A 21,041-nucleotide genomic window follows, 5' to 3' on the forward strand; every position below is an offset into this window, starting at 1 on the left:
CAACTGTAACAAGCATACCCTGATAAGTTACACTCGTGCATACCTCCTCTATCTCGTTGGCTCCAATATCTTGGTCGAGTCCAATCACGAGACAATGTCCATGTTATACTTGCAGTTGTTTGAGGACATCGGAGCAGCTCGTTGATATGCAAGGGTTGTAACTACCCTAGGATATCGGTTTTGATAGCTTTCAAATATTGTTTATTCTGATCACTAACATTTAAGTGGAATGACCACTCTTTTACTAGTAATTACTATGCAATCTTTTACGGTTATGATATATTTTTTTTATGTTATTATTCTAGTGTTGGGCGTATGAACATTTCAAATTATCATGCTTGTTGCCTAAAGACATTCAATCAAGGCTACCTAGAACCCTTAAGTGGGTTCCTACTAGAGAATTAAAAAGATCCTTACAACTTCCATCCCACAGGCACCAGGATGTCTATAATGCACGTTCAAATGATTTTAGTATTTAAAAAATGCTAGTTAAATTTTTTATTGAAATAAAAAAATTTATTAGTTCATGTTATTTATGCGATGTTTTTCCAATTTTTTGATAGGTTATTAGAACCCTGTATGACGATTTCCCCAGTGAAGGAGAGGAAAGTCAAGAGGACTGAGCATACACTATAGTTTTGCGAGACTGCCCTAAGCTATACGTACCTTATGTGTGCACACATATGTGAGGTGTTCAGCAGTTCGGACTCCACCAAGGGATACTAAAAGACCTCTTGCGGTAGGAGATGATAGACAGAAAGGAGCTTTATAATCAAGTAGAGTTGTGGTAGAGTAGGCTTAATTATAGATATCAGGCAAAGGAGAACATGCTTAATGGGAAGCCAAGATGGGAGTATGTCGATTGGTACATGCCTAGGCTACGCCCTTAATTCATAACTATTGTAGGCCTCATTCCTCAAGATTCAAGCCCTAAGGTTACCATAAAGAGGATAAACTGATGAGCTCTCCTTGTAATTTGTTCAACGTATTTAATATTGAGAATTTTCATATGGATCTAATTTTTTGGTCATAACATTTTAACTAATGTTAGTTTGTTTAAACATGTTGTGATACATTTCGAGGACATCTTCCATGTGACCAACCCCAACACTACGGTTACGCCTTGAGGGACTGGGACCTAGTTGGGGACGTGATACAAACGTTGATGATATACTACCCAGAGAGGTCCTTAAGAGGGGTGGTGATGGGGAGACCATGGGGCAAGAAAAAGAGATTGGTTGGGATGAAGCCTATGAGCAAATGGAAATAGACAAAAGATACGAGGAGATGGACAATTTGAATCTAATTCGGGAGAGTATTCTATCATGAGAGGGACCAAACAATACACAACCTATCCCCACACCAGCTCAACAAGAGGAGCCTACAATTGCGCTCTCGCCCATGTAAGCGGACAAAGAGTAGCTCAAATATCGTACAATTTGAGTTGCCAAAGTGGGATTAGAAGTTTAGGTCAAGAGGTAGGGGGCCAATAGTAATTTTTAGATTTTTGTTTTTTTTGTTTTTTTTTGGTTTGGTGATGTAAATGTCTATCTTGTGGACGTTGAAATGCTTCCTGTAATTGGAGCAGTTAATCTGAAATTTTGATATGAATTTTTTTGTTTCTGTCCAGTGGATGTTGATATCAGATTATTTTTTTCATGCTTGCCATTTTGTGCTTGGCTATCTTATGCATGGGGCTAGAGAAGGCTCCCAAAAGAGAGAGAATACTCAATGCTCTGGACCTTGTGATGTTGTTATGATTGACCATTTTGGTTTAACTTTGGTTTGCCTTCCACTGGTTTTGATGGGCACAGTACTTAGAGCTCATCATGAGCTTAGCCCTACATTGTGATCACAGGCTTTGGATCAAACAATACCAACCCAGCCAATGAACATCCAAGTTTATATTTTTTTACCCCAAAACATAAAATGCATAATTCAAATCGATTTAACATAGGGTAGAAGTAACAAGTACAATTTAGGTGCCTTCAAATAATATGCCACAAATTTTATTTTCCTTTTTTTATTATTCATTTCTTTTTGTTTAAAAGGAACATCACGGTCCTCATAGAACCGTGATGCCCTAAACAACTTGTGGGAGGTATGGTTCTAACTAGGCCGTGATGCTTATTGGCTTCCTAGAATTTTGGAAGCTAAAGAGTGTCACGATTATGTTAGGGCTGTAATGTCCCGTAGTTAATAGCCCTGGTTCCTAGGTCATAATGTGTTAAGTTTGACAAGTGAACCTTGAGTTGCTCAAATGATTCGGTTCGCAAAAAAAATGTAACCTTCACATCCCCACTATCATAGAAAAGTTGCATATTATTTGAGTTTCTCTTGAAACAACCATTAAAGAAAAAATCGATTTTCACTCTTTCATCACCCATTATTGATGCACCCATTATTGATGCTTGTAAGCTCAACCACTTTTGAGATATTTAAATGCGTAGAGGAATTGAAATATTTGAGATCAAATAACACATTACAGGAGGCAATAACGAAAAAAAGATTTGTAGAAATCATTACATTGTGACTAGAAAGCATTACATGGACATTATATTGCGATACAAATACCATATTGTAAATACAGATTCAACACTTATTACTACGATGTTAGAAACGAGAACCACATGTATTAAGAATTTTCGAATAAGCCATACACTTCATCCAAAGAAATTTTGATTCTTTTTATACGTTAACGGTGGGCATGGAGGGTGGGACATTGTGTTGAAGAGTCCAACCCCCTAACAGCAAATGCCCCAACTCCATTCCCAAAACTAAGAGAAAAAGTAGACAACATTTCTTACAAAACATGGCCATCGCACATCAATGGGAGGAAGAAAACATTTCAGAGATTAAAATTCAATAAGTAGGACATATTATTTATGGTGTGGTTTGTATAGAGCTGAGGCTTAGCTCTAACCAATCAAAATAAAGCGCACTTTCAAATAGAATCGAGAAATGTGGTTTCAATACTGGACATCTTTGTGATAGCCTTAAAATATATTTTCATCTCTAATTATAAAATTTAAAGCTTAAAAAATAGTGAAAATCACGCATATCAATAAAAACTTGAAAATCTTGAAAATTGACAGTCCAAAATACGTTATAAGATGCATTATTTTCAAAACTTGTAATCCATTTTTTTTCTCATGTCCATGCATCTTGACGTCGAGATGATCAATTTGAGGTTATTTGATCATCAAAACAACCTCTTTTAGTGAAATTTTTGATGTGGGCTCTAATTTGATTGTTTAGAGCTTCGACTGGCTCTATATAAACTTTTTCCATTATTTATTCTTATTTATCTTCTGTGCACTTATGTAATGCTTTTCGTGCATGTGTTTTCGGGAAAGTAGTATAAATTACATGGTGCACAACACTCTTCATAAATGCGGGTAATACGCCTACACTTTGCATATGAATGGTGCACATTCAGTGATTTGTGCTGCGGGCACATTGCACAAGACTGAGTAGTAAATGCACTTATGTAGTACTTTGTCAGCATGCGTTTTGGGGGAAGCTTAAAATAGACGTGTAGTTATCCTTGGAAACAGTCACAAGGGGTTAGAGCAAGTGCGCCGGAAGGTACTGGGACTGTGACTTTTCATCAATGAAGCAGTCCAGTGACGTGCCGCACATCATAAGAACAGACATTTAAGAAACGCATTGTGCTTCGCTGATCTCTATGGCCTTAGACAGCTTCCGTACTTTCCTTCTTATCTTTTCCTGGTCTCTGGAAGCCAGAAATAGTTTCTGGGGTGTAATTCAAAACTGTTTTTGGACTGATTTTTCTACTATTTCAAGATCGATATGCCCCATGGTGGGGGCCAAATTTTTTACATCCAAATTCAAGAAGATCTCAATGAAACCTTCTCTTATTTAAATTTTTCAATAAATTAGATAAATTTTGTAGAAAGAGTGGCTCTGTCAAATTACAATATATGGGAATATCAATCTACAGGAACTACTTCTCATACATCATCTACAGAGCCGGCTTGAAATTGGCTAAAACCAAGGAAGAAACCAATCAAACTAAAAAGAAGCAGAACAGATAAAATATATTGAAAATTAAATAAAAGAAATGCTTAATTGGAAGCTGGTCCCTTGGCCGGCACCTAGAGTTGGTGGCCCAAAGTAGACTAGCAGTTGCTCTCACCCTCAACCCTAGAGATTTTATTTGAATTTGAAAAGTACCTAGGGCATGTTCTTCCTAAGATCTTGATTTATTAAGAAGATTTTGTTTGAATTTGAGAAGTAGCTAGAACATGTTCTTCCTAGGATTTTGATTGCTTAGGGCATGTACACAAATAGTAGGCCCCAGATCAAAGCATTCGGAATCGGTAGAAGACTTTGTGGTTATAACAATAGGGGATATGGCTTCAGTGTCCGGATCAAAGCATTCGGAATCGGAAGAAGACTTTGTAGTTGTAACAATGGGGATTTAGGCTTTTTTTGCCTTCCCTCTCCTACTTGCCAGAAAGGATACTTCTTTAGAAGACCGTTCTTCTTGGAGTTAAGTCTTGTTATCTAAAAGGCATAAGAAGAGGGTTTGTTTAGGCTTCAAATGACTCCTAGATCTATTAGGAATAAGTGTCTTAGAGTCTATCTCTAAGTTTGACTTTTGACACCAGAGTTCAAAATTCTTGGCCTACTTGGACCTTCAAAGATTTTTGGAGGAAGCGTTTGTAGAAGAAAAGACTTACCAGGCTGGACTGGCCTTCTTAGAAATCTAGGCCCCAAAAGTGGCAGTGATGCGAACCGCATTGCTAATCTGGATCTATCCCAAATTTGGTTGGGTGATGCTAAGCATCGTGGCTAGCCCAATGGTGATGATCTAGTTTTCTCTAAGGCTATTTCTAGGTGTCGATATGGGTTTTTCTTCCTTTCTCGAGCCTATCTTACTGTTCTGGATAAGTGTGACTAAATTAGGATAGGTTCATATGAACTTGATGCGCTAGGGTTCAAGGTTGCAGGTTTATGTGAAATCCAGGGGGCTGTGAAAAGAATAGGACAAAGCAAAAAAATCAAACCTAACAAAAATTTTGGAAAGAGATTTTATATGCAAATTATTCTTACGAAGGGTAAAAACTCTTATAATGTTATTAGCTTTTTGGGATCTAAAATTTTAGATATTGAAAATCTGAACCAGTATGATTCTGAAATAATAGATTATAATTTTTTTCTTTATATTAAAAAAAAAGGTTTTAATATAACTACAATGCCCTTAATCTTGAATCTGGGTAGCGCCACTGGCGCCACCATTGATTGACGTCCATCTACAAGATGATATTGAGTATGTCAAGGGACACTATTGTAGAACCGCGGCCCCAAGACGCACCAAATATAATATTGATGGCAAGTCAAGCCAAGCCGAGTTCAATGTGTTCAATTTTTGAGTTACGCCTGAATTCAGCTCAAGCAAGATCTCCAAGCCCAAGCCCGTTTAGATTCTTTCAATCATATTTACTAATCCCTAAGATCAATTAATAAATATTAATTTGGAGCTAAAAAACGGTATCCCCCTCAAATATTGGAGTTTAGACTCATTCATTTGAGGGACAATAAGATCTAGGGTTTTAAGTGCTAGTCATTCTTTTTGCCTTCTTCTTTTATATGAACCATATTCACAAAGATGAGTGCACAATGATCCGATAGTTATTAGATAAAAAGGGCCACCCCAGTGAAGTGTCTTGGCTCAAGATCAATTGCTTGGGCTGCTCAGACCACCTTATTAATGCATGAGTATGGGACTTAAATATTTTTCTCCCAATTTAATGGTACAAAGGGAAATAGATTTCTGTATTTTCATTTAAAGAATCTCCTTTAATAAATGCTGCATAAATAAGTATTCATCCTATGCAAGAAAATAATAGCCATATAAAGTAATGCATAGGAAAGAGAAGTAATGCATAGGAAAGAGGTTAAGGTCGTGGTGGTAGCATCCCCACACCTAATCATGATATTATGGTATCCATTCCTACCACTGATGTTACTCTACTAACACTTTTAAAAATGTAACTCCTATTCTATCGAAAAACATGAGTAGTCTTCCTCACTGAATTACCCAAAAAAATATAAAGCCATGCATTCATCTATGTGAAAAAAATGCACCAACATGTGTAGGGTTGGTGCCTACATTGAGCAAGTGAGTTTGAAGGGAATCTTCCTTTTGTGTGCGCATGGAAGGTGGGGAAGAGAAAATCTCTCTCTGCCCTAGTTTGAAGTATTTACAATTGTTCCTCTTCTATTATCACCATACATTGCATGTGCCATGAATCTATATTTTATCCTCATATTGTGCTCTCTCAACTTTTGTCTTGAACACCAAAATGAATAATTTTTCCATTGAAAAGTAAAGAAAACAGCCTGCAGAGTGTGTCACATATGATCCGAAGCTTGTCCCCACTATACAGTGCCAGGCAGGCCCATACGCTTTGTCAAACTCCTGCAATAAACAAAACCCCACAATCATAATAATTTCATCTATTTGTTACCATTTGTAAAGATTATTATTGCAAATAAGCTAGTTCTCATGTAAAACTCGTTTTGCACACAAACGAGTTCTCTAAACAAAAGCCTGGGAAACATATCCATTGTAATTGTTTTAGGGTTTGTATACTGTGACACTATTTATTATTATTACTAGGAGGTACCATCACTTATAGTTATTAGATATCCAATGGGATGGCATGGAGTGCGTTACGAAATTCGGGACTTTTGAGTCTGGTGAATAAGGTAGTTCTCATGCAAAACTCGTTTTGCACATACACGAGTTGGTTCTCTAAACAAAATCCTGGGAAACATATCCATTGTAATTATTTTAGGGTTTGTAAACTATGATACTATTTACCATTGTTACTAGGAGGTTGAAATCGCTCATAACCATTAAATGTCAAATTAGATGGCTTAAGTGTGTTACAAAATTAAAGACTTTGACTCTAATCAACGCACGCTTACACTTACAATTTAAAATCTTACTGATATTAATGCTCGTGACCACCTTGTAGTAAAAATAAATGGTATGTTGATGTACTTTTTGATTGTTTTATAATTTATATGTTAGGGAAAAGTGAAACATTGATTGTAAGGTTTGAGTCTTCCAAAACAAAAACCAAACTATTCTCATTTGTTGGGTGACTAGAATATGATGGATGGACATGTTATAAAGACAAACATGTATTTGTCTATTGGACAAAAATGTATTTGTCTATTGATGATGTGGGGCTATGCTTTTTATTTATTGAGAGAACCTTAGAAGAGCGATGTGTCAACCTTTAGGGACTCCACCACAATAGTTTTCAGTGAACAATGTGAGGCTAGGGTGAGTGCACATGTTTGGCAGTGCCGAGAAATCATAACCACATAAAAAAATTTTGGGCACTTCATTGGAGCATTAAAATTTGGGACTTCAAATTATCTTGTCAATATATTTTACATGTAATAAGGAATAAAGTCATATTCTATGCTACTTGTGATGGCTGAAATCTAGGGAAAAATGTCATCAAAATTGGCAAACAACCTCAATAGATAATTATGGCTGTCAACGAATTTTTCATGGAAGTGGTTACTTAAAGATAATGATTTCATTCAAGTACGTCTCTAACTTTTGTTAACAATTACCAGAAATGCCCATATTATGGGTTTGGAAGTAAACAAGACTGGTGGTGTGCATTTGTAATTTGGTCCTACTGCCCCCCTAAATAAAAAAACAAAGAAGGAAACAAAGACAGCCATAGAAAAATTGCCAGAGTTTAATTGGTTAGCGCTTGCGGATTTACAATCCCCATTGACTCACCCAAAAAAAAAATAAAAAAAAAAAAGAAAAAGAAAGAAATGGCAGCCCTAGTCAAAATGATGCAACATCGCTGCTTTCTTTCAGGTCCAAAGCAAGTGCATTTTGCTATTAAAATCTAAATATGGTTATGGAATCGAAAGGCAACAATACTTTGTAATTAAGCCCCCACATAAACTTACCTTGGCCAGATGATCTAAATAACCTTGTTTATTTCCAGGGTGTGGTTTCCATGAAGTTGCAACCTTAAACAATCCAATTAAGGTGCACCTTCAAATTTTATCATAAAAATATAATTTTGATATAAAATGTTTTTAGGATTATCTCATAATCTTGTTTTATATTTATAAAATTTTAAATTCCAAAAATAGTTAAAATCAAGTAGATATATAAACATATGAAAATCTTGAAAATGGATGGTGTAGATAATATGTTGTAAGATGCACTATTTCTGAGACTCAAAAAATATTTTTATTTTTCATAGTCATACATCTCGATGTAGAGATGATCAATCACAAGATTTTTCAACATTAAAATAGCCTTTTCCGATGAGTTTTTGAAGTGCATCTGTAGTTCTACGGTTGCAATCTTATATAAACTTTTTCCTTATTTTCAATACTAATCTTAGAACGCATCTTTTTAATAAAAAAATCCCTTGTTAAAAGTATGGAATCCAAGAAACAAGCAGGGGCAGTTTGATAAATCGGTTTTTTATATGCTAAATTACCGAAACAACCTCAATCCCTTAGGAATTAAAACCCAAAAGGAGCCCCTTGGGTAATTTTGAAATTGTGGAGCTACTGGAATGAAATACTGTTATTGAACTATATATAATCTTAGCGAAGTAACCATTTTGCTGATAAATTGGCCAATTTGGCAGTCTTTGTACTTTTTTAGATGTTTTTACCATTTTAATAATATTTCCCAAATTTTTTTGGATTTAAAACATTTAAGTATTCTACACCTCTGTCTATGAAAAACTCAGAAAATTAAGTGACTAAAGATGGAAAAGGGGACCAAAATAAGAACAAATATATTGAATATTTACTACAAGTGCATATATGTTAATTATACTGGATAATATCTCAGAGAAAGAGAGAGATGATAAAATATATGAGAAAAAAATGAAGCATGACAAATCAAAGGGATTACTGGTGCATAATAAGACATACACACATACACAAAGAAGTTCTCAATTCTCACCTTCTTCATGTTATAGGCCATGTGCTTGGGGTTAAACTTCTCTAGGCTATCGTAGGTGCTCCTTGCACAGCGAAAGGCATGGACTTGCATGAACGCCGGCATGTCGGCGACCCGGACCTTTGCCCCAACAAAAGCAGCCACTGAAGCCACATTCATGTCCACCTCTGATACTGACTTCCGACTCTCCACTACCACTATTCTCTCCCTATTCTTTATGTTCGGATTTTCAAATGATTTCATCTTTCCCAAACTCTTCAAGGCCGGTTTAGCCTTCTCTTCTTCAGTATTGTTCTTTGGAACACTGACGGCCACTCCAACATTCATGGATGTGTTCATGGCTTTAACATGGTCCCTGGGGTGATCTATGGAAGTGTTAATAGCCTGTACATGGTGCTTCGGTTGATCGAACATAGACCTCACATCGTCCTTCGATTGCTTTTGGCCTCCTTTGTTACTGTATTCCGGCGCCCCAATGATGAAATTCAAGAGCGTCCTAGATCCTCTTCTTCTTCTTGTGGAACCATCCATCTCTCTCTCTCTCTCTGTCTGTTCTGCCTAAGGTAAAAGGAATGTGAGCTGTGTTAATGGAGGTCTAAAGGTTCTTGTGGATTTGAAAGGAATAGCAAGGTAGGCGTGCAATAAGAGGGGATGGTGGGTGAGGGGAATAGTTTAGTAGGCAAAGCATGTGTTAGTGCCTTAAACCAAGGGAATCAATATGGTGGATGGTTTGGGGCGGATTAGATGCATTTTTGTAATCTTCTTCAAGCAAATGGCATGTATAGTGGAGCTACTTTTTGAGATGTGAAATTATGTTCAAATAAAGAGGGGACTTTATCTATTAATAAGGGGGGGCATAGGGGAGAACGTCTTTTTATCTTCAAAAGGATTTGATGAAAGTCCCAATCCAATGAGAATGGTAGGTCCATCTGTCTGCCTTGAATCAAACCTACAAGATCTTGATATTTGATAGCTATTGCTTAAATGAGCTGTTGTGTTTTATATTTTTTTGGGGGTTATTCTTTTGGTTCTCTTTTATTCTGGTTAAATACGTTGTCCTCGGAAATATCTTATCTTGGTTAAACACTCTAGGCTTCACATGTCACATCTTGCTTTTATCATGTGAGGTTAATCCATTGAGTTCTTTTAAATTGATAAGCTACGACTTTGGCATTAAAATATCACCATACATGCTTTTTTGATAATCAATTAAAATATTTTCTTTACATTAGTTCTAGGTTAGTCTTAAATAATCACATTGTATTAACTTAACTAACATGGCATCAACTAGATGCTCTCTTTTCCCATTGCCAAGTCAAAGCAGGCCCTGAAGAGTTTAAATCACTAGAAAGTATATTATAGTATTAGGAAACATGGGTGAATTTTTTTTACGCATTTACAATGAAAACTGCCTATACTATGCTTCTGTGAGAGCAGGTTGTGCATGTACTCCCTCACTCAAAACACCGATTGGTAATCTGAACCGTCTCTATCTCGCTCTACTTGCCCAAAAAGCCTCTCTCTGAGAAACGAAATCTCTCTCTCTCCCGAACGTTTTTAGATAGAGTGAGAGAAGGTGGCCAGCAATCAGGGTAGGGACAGACTGTTAGCCGCAGTTGCAGCATACTTGAGTTTCTCACTAAAGGTTAGTTATAATTAGTAATCAGAATGGTTGAACATGGAGAGAGAAACAAAGGCCAAGGCCACCTGTAATTTCACAACCTTCTTTCCATTGATCTCATCCCCATTTACTCTGGTTTAAGGCCACCTGGAATCCACAAAAGAGCTCGCCTCCATGGACAAGCTCCGTCACTTGCAGGTTCGGAACAGATTGGCCATGATCAGGAAAGCAAAGCTCCTTCATCCCCTATTTGAAGATCTCAAAGAAACCCTGGCCCCACTGCCCCCTTCTTCATTTCTATGTTTCAGAGATCATCTTTACACAATTCGAAAGGCAAAAAGCCTCATAAACGAATATAAATCAGGCAGCGGAGTGGGGAAGATATATAGAGAATGAGAGAGAGGGCAGGTAGAGAGAATGGGAGAGCGAGAGGGAAAAAATGGAGAGAATGAGAGAGAGGGCAGGTAGAGAGAAAAAGGGAGAAAAAGAGGAAGGGTGGGTAGAGAATGCAAGAGAGACAGGGAGAAACATAGAGAGAGAGAAAGAGAAGGCAAGTAAAGAGAATGGGAAAGACAGGACGGGTAGAGAGAGAATGGGAAAGACAGGATGGGTAGAGAGGTAGAGAGAGCAAAATAATAGGACAAATAAATATTTGAAAAGAGGAAGAGAGAAAAATAACATTTTTGTCCTGAAGTTTACTTACCATTTGATTGGAAGTAAATATAAAAAAAAATAATCTTGAGGTTTAAGGTATACTACAAAAAATATTGGGGATAGGATATGTAGAAAGTTGAATTTGGGGGGTAACTATAATTTTCCTAATAATCTTTTCAATGGTGCCTGGGATTACTTGACCTTAGACAAAATGGTTGGGCCACGCAACCAATATTTAATAGTGATACCTTTTTTCCTCTTTGGAAGGTTGAGAGTGAACACCAACTTTCATACATGTTAGAGGGGTCAGGATACCCGGAGCTATCATAACCACGTAAAATTGATTTAGATCTTGAGGACCAAAATGAAAATAACAAGTTGCTAGTGGCTTTATTTTTTAATTAGCTATTACGTTGCCTATTTATTTGGTAGGTTTCGAAGTTTTTTTTTTTTTTGGGTAATTCAGTTGGAAAGACAAGCCCGTACCCGTTTTTTTAAGTAGATTAGGAGTTAGATATTTGAAGGTGTTAGTGGGGTGGTGTTAGGGGTAGGAATGAAAACTACAATGTGGTGACTAGGTGTGGGGGTAGGGGTGCTACCACTGCGACCTTGGATGCTCCGAAATGTGAATGTCATAAGAAGGGGGATTGATGTTTTGAAAGACAATATAATTTAAAACATGCTCAGACTCCAATTAACCAGAGGACATCACACTCATGACCAAATTTGCCCATGCATTCTATGTTATTGGAACACAGGCATATACTGGGAACGAAATAGTTCCAAGAGTTTAATCCCCTATTACGATTTACATTGACCAAATATTACAATAAAAGAAAATAAGACCAATTACCCTTGATTATAGCCTCAAGACGTATACATTCGTTTCTAATAAAGCAAGACGTATAGACATATTAAATAAGAGGAGATAACAATATTGACCTATATACCTGATCTATAGCAGGGATGCTAATCCTATGTCTTTGTCCATTTTTAGAGAACGGGTCTCAAGTGAGTATTTTAGAGCACATAATCAATTTCTTTCTCTTTCTCTCTCTTTCCTCAGTCAATCTCTGTATTACAATGAATACTTGATCAACCTATGAGTGAGTGTCTATCTCAAGGAAAAATATAATCTGCTCAGTGAGTGTCTATCTTTGTCATATGCTCGTCTGGCTTTTATAATCCTTTTTAGAAGATAAACTTCAATTTCTCTTTGATAACCACAAAATATCATCATCTACATCTCCATCGTTGATCCCATGATGATGCTTATCCTCTTCCTGATCTTCACGTTGAATCATCACTTCATCTTTATCCTTTATACGAACTTGAATCTGTGAGCAGATCTTTTAGTTTAAATGAGCAGATCTCGTGGATTTGAATTCAAACTCAAATCTTCAGTCAAATTAAATTCTTGGGCAAATCTCTTGAATCCATTCCCCATCACACGTGAACTTGAATTTGTGCTTATCTTGTGTGGTCAATCATTAACCATACATGGATTTGAATTCACGCTTATCTCATAAGGCCAACCATCTCTGTTCGACTTTTGAATGTGTAGGGAGTCAGTCATGCCGTCTGGTGAGAAAAACTAAGGCAGTGTCCCCTTTCATTACTCGTTGGTTCACTTTTTTGCTTGTCCAACTGAATATACGGTTTATTCAATTGTATAAAACATTTCCACAACTTTTAAGGGTGATAAGATATGGAACCAAGGATCCAATGGTCTTGATTTCTTGAAAACTGTATTACATTTCAGTAGCTGAATATTATTATCTGGAACAGACGAGACATGGGCTTTGAAGGCTCCAACCGTCGAGCTATATGGTAAACGAGCTATCTAACTTCCAACTAATACAAAAGTTCAAGGAGAGGGTCACAATTCCTTGATCACGATTTCCTGAGAGCCTCAATTCTATCCTAAAGGCATCGAGCTTCGAGATGTTAGTTAGGGCATATCCAAACAGACAGTGGATATGTACATGGGTTACACCAGATCCAAATATCGGCCAAGTCATACAACCCTTGGACTTTAAGGCCTATAAGGCATTAATACACACACACACACACACACACACACACACACACACACATTAGGAATTCACCTCAATATATCATGTCAAGGTTTCCCTTTAGCTCCATCAGTTAGAACCTCATTATTTTAATATACGATGGATTTTTTAAATAGTCATATCACATCTCATCTAGAACCTCCCCACTATCTAGAGAAGAGACATTTATATGCTAGGGAATATATGCATTATGGAATTCTGTCTTAAATAGAAATATTTTCATGATCTCTTATCATAGATCGTAAGTTACAGCGCATATGCATAACCAACAGCGAATGCCAATATTAAGCCGTATCTATTCCTCCATATATCACATGGATAAGCATATATAAAGCCTTAGGAGTATATGTATTCTAGAACTCGTCTCAAAATTAGATGGCTTCGTCATTTTATGTCAACCTTGAATATGTTTAGCTGAAGGGCTCTTGGCATTGTGAGTTAAAACCTTTAAGGACTAACTGATGAGTCAAGACTCCTTTAGGCATACCAATCCTCTTACATGATGGATCTTGATCATATCATATATCATATATCGCATGAGGTATTTTATCTTCACTAAGCCTCGTATGAAGCTTAGCAGACATATCATTATCAAAATACATCTGGTCCTTGTATGTGATTAAAAGCACACCCAACAAAACCGCCCTAAGTGTTAGCGTGCGTGGGGAAAGTCCTTAGAGCACGCAAGGATTAGTGATTTGGGTGGCCTTGTTGTCATTGCTTCTTCTTGTGGATGACTTAAAATTCTCTTGAACATTCTCCTTGTCTAAAAAATCCCTACATTTATCAAAACGAAGATAACCATTTGAATCTTCAATTCTCAGTGTACTCGATATCATTTCTTCACGTTCTCTAGGAACAACCTTTCGGATCCCTCACGAAAAGCCTAAAAATTTGGAATAGAAAGAGGGCATCATGGCATCTCCTAAGTCCCCTCGTCACTTGGAGACCGTCTTAATCTTTATCTCATTGCCCTAATTTTGGGCAGTGAAGAACATTTTGTTAACATTCCTCCCTGGTTACTGCTCATGGGGAGAGTAGCCGCAAGTGTCCTGCAACCTCAAAGTCCATGAGCATCTCCTCTGAAGATGAGGAAGATGTCTCTGAGGCAGCATTGGAGGCAGGTTTGATAAAAGACCCTAAGTCTCAGGAGATTGCTCATCTTCGTGAGGTGGTGTCTCGGCTTTGCCGGGAGGTGGAGCATTACTGGAGCACGTTGGACTTCTATCAAAGAGAAGCCGAGCATGTGAAGGAGGCCTTGAGCTCGGTGAAGAGAAAGCTCACCAGTCACTAATTCGCTTTAGGAATTGGCCTTGACTTGAGAAAAATTAGTTGGTTTCTTTTTCCCCCCTTTTGTTATTCTTGTTTTTTTTTTTTTTTGAACAAAATATAAGGGCTTAGTTCCATAAACTTCCATCAATGAAGCTTTTATTTTATATGACTGTATTCACATTTTGCGTCTTCGATTTTTTATTTTGCATTTTACATCATCTTGCATTCATCAAACATATATTATCAGTTCACATTTTAAATTTCAAACACCACTCTGGTATCCCTATATTTTTGAGAAATATCGAGGGTAGCTGAATAAAGATCCCTAGGCCACAACGTCTTTCATTGTTTCAGGGCAGTTTGGTAAAATTGCGAGAGTCCATCATTATCCCGCCATGTTTTCAGCACAAACCGAGGTATAAGGTGCCCAACAGTCGCATTTTCCCCATCCGTTCTTCCTTTCATCTTCTTTAGCCCCTTTTGCTTATCACCATCTCTTGGAAACCCTTTTTCCTTCTGATATTAGGCCCTTTTGGTATTCAAGTGAACTCTTCAAGAGAGCTCCATTTCCAAAAGAGACCTCTGCCACACCTTTCTTCAGGTTTTTTGAGCAGGAGTTCAAGAACAGTAGGTGCTCCCATTTGTTGCAAGCGAAGCCTACAAATCTGAGTATTTCGAGCTTCGACAACCCTACATCGTTTTTTTCAAATAAAAGCTCAAAATTGGTTAGTGCTAGACCTTTCTGTTTTCTTTTTTTTGTATCTACATATTCCCTTTTTTCTTTCTTCTTCCTGGCTGTAGCCTAATTTCTGGCCATCTACTCACGAAAGGAAGAATGGTCCAGCGACTTTTGGGGTCTATCATGCCTTTTTGGTCTAGGTTGATGCTCCGGGCTATTGCCCTGACTTTAACTTTCGGTCAATTTGACATGTAGGAATTTTTTGAGGATTCAATATCCATGGGAGATTATGCCCAAATTTTTGGACATCTATTACATATTTCTCGAGATCTCGGTAAATCTTTCTGCATGGGATGTTTCTAATAAAATTTGGGGTGCTTCACATTAAGCTCTCCTCAATTTTTCTCAGCTAACACTGGCTGTGGGTTGAATACTTCAATCAAGTCATGACCTTTGCAAAGGCATCGGTCGAAGTTGGGATATTGGGTTGGGGACCGTCACAGGCTTTGACCATCAGTTGAAAACCATAGTTTTATAAGATCTAAGGATTGAACCAAACTTAAGCCTTGTAGGAAATAGTCGTAGGTTGGAACCATGGACCTATAGGTATTGAATTTGAGGATCGAACCTTTGACTTGAGCCACGAAGGCATCGGTCGTAGATTGAGAACCATAGACCTGTAGTCATCTAGTCTAAGGATCAAAACTTTGACCTGAGCCACAAAGGCATCGGTCATAGGTTGGGAACCATAACCCCATAGTCATCGAGTCTAAGGATCGAACCTTTGACCTGAGCCATGAAGGCATCGGTCATAGGTTGGGAACCATAAACTCATAGTCATCGAATATAAGGATCCAACCTTTGACCAGAGCCATGAAGGCATCAGAAGTAGGTTGGGAACCATAGACCTGTCTTCATTGAGTCTAAGGATCGAACCTTTGCCCTGAGCCACGAAGGCATCGGTCGTAGGTTGGGAACCAAAAACCCATATTAATCAAGTCTAAGGATAGAACATTTGACTTGAGCCACAAAGGAATTAGTCATTGGTTGGGAACCTCAGACTTGTAATCATCGAGTCGAAGGATCGAACCCTTGACCTGAGCCACGAAGGCATTAGTCGTAGGTTGGGAACCATAAAATCATAATCATCGAGTCTAAGGATCGAACCTTTGACCTGGGCCATGAAGGCATCAATTGTAGGTTGGGAATCATAGGCTTGTGATTTCAACTTTAAAGAGCATCCCTTGATATTAGATTTCTTCCTCAGGTATCATGAGGTTCAAGGCCTTTCGAAAGAGTGGGGAAAATTGGCGAGGCAAGTGTTTGGGTGTCGAGTTCCCTTACCATGACTCCTTATGTGAAGAGGATGGCGAATACCTGACGGAGCTTCAGTGGCCCATCTCCATCAACTTCTTGGTAGACTCCATGGAATGCGGAGAAATCACCCATCGATCCCATCATAGTTCGGCCCAAAAATTTCTTCTACTCTACTTTGCACATAAAAAATGCAGCTGGTTCAGGGTCCTTCCCTATTGTATGCCACTCAATCTATGATAAGAAAGTCAAATGGCAGGAAGAGGGGTTTCGATGCAAAGGGGAGACCAGCTTCAATCAGGGCTACTATAGCTGGACACGAGAAGTATGTGCCCGCTAAAGAAAGACCCTCCTTGATGCAGGGCTCCTAGGAGCTTGTGAGTGTTCCACTTATCCCTATGATAGGTGTGGGAATGTAGTTAGCGCATATTTGGAAACTTGGTGTCCAGAGACCAATTCTAACTTCTTTAATTGGGGGGAAGCTGGGATGTCCTTTCTGGATCTCCACTTTATTAATGGTCTCCCTATTTTAGGATACGCTATTAGGACTATATTCCTGGGAACCAGATCATTTTCGTAGATAAAAGCTATCCGAGTCTCAAAAAACCAGGGTGCTTATAGGGGCTTTTTGAAAATTTTGCGAAGCTGACTGCTGTCAGCAAATACAAAAATCAAAATGTTTACTTCCAAGTCTGGATCCATCATTTTTTGACATGCGAAAGGCTGTAGATGAACCGGCCAACCCTATCCAGAATGCAAGTGACAAACCTTATGCTTTAGAGTTGAAGTGCCTCTGCGTTCCACAAAGCAAAACAAGGTTGAAAATGAGGGGCATAAGCTAACATCCCAGTAAGTAGATCTACACCATTGCATTTCGGTCTAAAATCAATAATAGTAAATGACAATATTTTCATGCACACAGCTATCACGAAAATTTTCATTATTCATTCCCATTCAGTACTTTAATAGTATAAGGGTATACACAGTCTAATTATCAGAATAACATACAGTACAAAAGCCGTTAGTCATTTAATCTCTAGTCGATAAGTAAAACAGACAGATCACAATCTCACATAGTAGAAGCTAGAGAAGCCTCCTCCTGAAGTAGAAGTTCTATTGATCAGGCTAAGCCAATCCTGTAGCTTGGAACCTCTACCCTCGTTTAGGAGGGAGGACAATGACAAGTGGGTGTCCCACTTCGTAATGTTCTCATACACACACACATACATCCCCAACGCGCTTTGGGGTATTTGATAGGTAGTGGTCTTGCAATACAGGACCCTCTCATTGTGCCCTTCTAACGAGAGGGCGTTACACTACCATTGGGTGTCCCAATGCGAAGTGCCCATAACAATTGGGAGGTGCAACCCTCCCTATTACACAGTTTCCCTTCCCGACCTCAGTCCTATCTTTGGGGTCGAGGTACAGTCAACAGTTGTCGGTAAAAACAGTATCCAACCACCAATGGGTGCCCCATTTCGTCGTGGTCAGTATCTCAGTATGTCACAGTATATTAGTATCACAGTATTTGTTAGTATAATAGTGCCTATTACCAATGGGAGCCCCATTACGTAGTGGTCAAATATCATGATTTACCACAATATACTAGTATCACAGTGTGTTGCAGTATGACAATACCCACTACCAATGGGTGTCCCATTGTGTAGTGGTCAGTATTACAATGGCTTACAAGACCAGCTTCGCAATACCATAGTATCAGGTTCATAGTATCGGTTTCATAGTATTACAGGATAAATATCACAGTATTACAGTATCCAGTATCACAATATCAAATTCACAGTATCGTTGTTTCAATTTCCTGCAATTTTGACAGTGATGTCCTGTCACAACCGCGATGTAACTTTTAACCTATTTAGAATTAGGAGACGGTTCCAAAACAAATTTTACAATAAACTCGTATATATTTCCAATAAGGGTGGTTTGAAAGAATTTGGACTTCATTTGTTTAGTCAAACATTTGTGACAACAAAAGCGATAGTTCTGAGATTTGGTAAAATTCCACCAACAGTAACATATGCTCACAAATTCATGCATAACTTTCAATCTAGGAGGAATTTCAAAATAGTTTCAACATGAAATTTTAATCTCACTCATAGATCTTTCAAATGGAAGTGGCTTAAGGACGATTGGGCTTCATTTAGTTAGTGAAAACCCATGGAAATTGTAATAACAGTTAAAATACATAGGGAAAGGAGTTAACAATGACATGCTTATACATATTGGAATATAACTTCCTATTTATAACGATATTAAACATTGGGAAAACATGAACAGTTTAATAGACTCACATATCTTTCTAATGGCAGTAATTTGAGGTCATTTGGACCTCATTTGTCTATTCAAAAGCCTATTACAAAAGAAAACATAGTGGCACTTAACATGCTTCAAAAACATGCTTCATAACTTTCAATTCTTAGTGAATAACATCATCATAGTTATTCCATCTCAATGCACACACACAAACACACACACACACACACACACACATATATTTGTACAGAATTTTCTAAGAATAACATTTATTCTCAACATCAAAGTTCATCATACAGCAAAGGCTCCATTTCAGTGAAACAAGGCATAGAAATGGCTACAATACATTTACTCTTGTAGACATTTAATTTCCTGCCTTCTCATAATATTGGTGCAATGGTGGTTGATCCACTTACCTAATGAGAAAGGTTGCCTCAAAAATCCCTTGTCACAGTCCCCTTCAAGCTCCTCACGACGCTCCAACAGTACAGTGACAGTGAGCTCACAAAGGGGTTCTAAGTGTTGAGTTCTTAGAGAAAGAGAGAGGATGAGTAACGAGTGGAGTGAGAGAGGGAGGGTTTGGCTAGGGTGGCAGTCTAGGACTGGACATGTGGCAAGCACTACATATGCATTAGTACAAGTGGCATGTGTGGTGGCATGCATCAGGGCAGGTGTCGGTCTTGTTCATGCTTAGTGCTACACGCACGATTGTAGACCGTTTCGTTCCATTTCACTGCCGCGCATGTTTTCTTCTTCTTCTTATATTCACAACATTGCCTCTTTCTTTCTCTTTTCACACGCGGCGTTACACCCACGACACTGCTCTTCTCTCTCTTCATAGATGATGTTGCTCCTTCTCTCTCTTCACAGACGACATTGCTCCTCTCTCTTCACATATGGCATTGCCCCTTCTCTCTCTTCATAGACGGAGTTGCTCCTTCTCTCTCTTCACAGACGACGTTGTTCCTTTGAATCGCATGGTGGTAAGCTTTCTCCCTTACTGCCACGTGTGCTTCTTTTTCTCTAATAGACTCCTGCCGCTGTGTGTGTTTTCATGGCTGGGAAATCTTAGTCCTTACATTATTCCTCTGCCATTTTATTCTCCCAGGCTCAAGGGCATATGTAATTAGGCCTGAGTGCCTTCATGCAGCATGTAGCATGGTTGAAGGCCATAGATACACCCTGGCTCAACCTGTTTTGTGTAGCATTTATCACAGGTTACGAGTGGGAACCAATCCTCAAAAGAATTTAGGGAATATGAGCACTCCCTTTCCCATTCACTATGTGTACGGCTGGATAGGTGCTTACTTCACAAGTACTTACAAGTCTCCAACTGGGAGGAATGCCAATGCTTTTCTATATTTGCTTCACCTTATGGGTTGTTAGGTAGTATTTCATTCAGATAATGATGCACAGAAACTGTTCCAAGGCCAGGACATCCTTTTAGAAAAACTATTCTTGATAGGGGGTCTCAAAGATCATCTTTATGTAGACGAATAGCCATATTGGGCTGGCCTAAATCCTGTCACAGAGAGGGGAGTGATGTACCTGCTGAGTGTTTGAGGAGCCCTCCTTCCTCTAAGAAATGGGGTTCACAGGTACATCGAGATATATAATCCCCATCGATTTGTCGGGCAACACTGGACAGATCAGAGTTGCCCCATGGTTTACGAGTTCACCAGGCGACATAACTAGCTTGATCCTTTAATTAAGGTCAAGTGGGATTCTTGTACATGTTTGGGTTTGGGACGCCAAGTCATTATCCCCCATTATAGCAAAGAGGTGTATAATATTTACACCTACTGCCTTTGGTATGATAACCATCAGAGGGGCTTCCATAAAACCCTTTTAACTGAACTACCACTGATGTGGGAAGATGGAACATATCGTACTCATTACAAGTCCAAGATTACCAATGTGGATGTAGAATGGACCACAAGAACTCGTTTTCCCAATAAATGGAACATTGTTAGTGTTGGTTCAGGAAGATGTTTTGGCGGAAAGTCAAACATCTTTGTATCATTATCTGGAGAAATTACTAGGGGATGATCCATGGGTCTCAAAGGGACCTGAAGGACCTTTTATTCAAGAACTCATCGAGTTGGCTGAAGCTGAAGCAGCTGACTCAGCTTCTGCTCCCATCGAAAAATCCAAAGGAAA

At 38.4% G+C, this 21,041-nt stretch overlaps 1 protein-coding gene across 1 annotated transcript; it reads right to left on the reverse strand.

The window, feature by feature from the left end:
* Nucleotides 1-6,063: 6,063 nt before the first annotated feature.
* On the reverse strand, nt 6,064-10,971 carry LOC18432688 (Dynein light chain type 1 family protein). Its single transcript, XM_011624505.3, has 2 exons — nt 8,999-10,971; nt 6,064-6,448 (listed from the first exon to the last, which is right to left on the reverse strand). The coding sequence occupies exons 1-2, from the start codon at nt 9,524-9,526 to the stop codon at nt 6,281-6,283; spliced, it is 696 nt and encodes a 231-aa protein (XP_011622807.1). The 5' UTR covers nt 9,527-10,971; the 3' UTR covers nt 6,064-6,280.
* Nucleotides 10,972-21,041: the final 10,070 nt, after the last annotated feature.

This window comes from Amborella trichopoda, chromosome 5, assembly GCF_054954075.1.
Source record: "Amborella trichopoda isolate Santa Cruz 75 chromosome 5, AtrichopodaSantaCruz75HAP2 v2.0, whole genome shotgun sequence".
Lineage (NCBI taxonomy): Eukaryota > Viridiplantae > Streptophyta > Magnoliopsida > Amborellales > Amborellaceae > Amborella > Amborella trichopoda.

Excerpts from the sequence above, each read along its gene's own strand:
- LOC18432688 (XM_011624505.3), bottom strand. The coding sequence starts at position 9,526 with ATGGATGGTTCCACAAGAAGAAGAAGAGGATCTAGGACGCTCTTGAAT. Across the intron at positions 6,449-8,998 it reads TGGCCTATAACATGAAGAAG|GAGTTTGACAAAGCGTATGG; the intron begins GTGAGAATTGAG and ends TGTTTATTGCAG.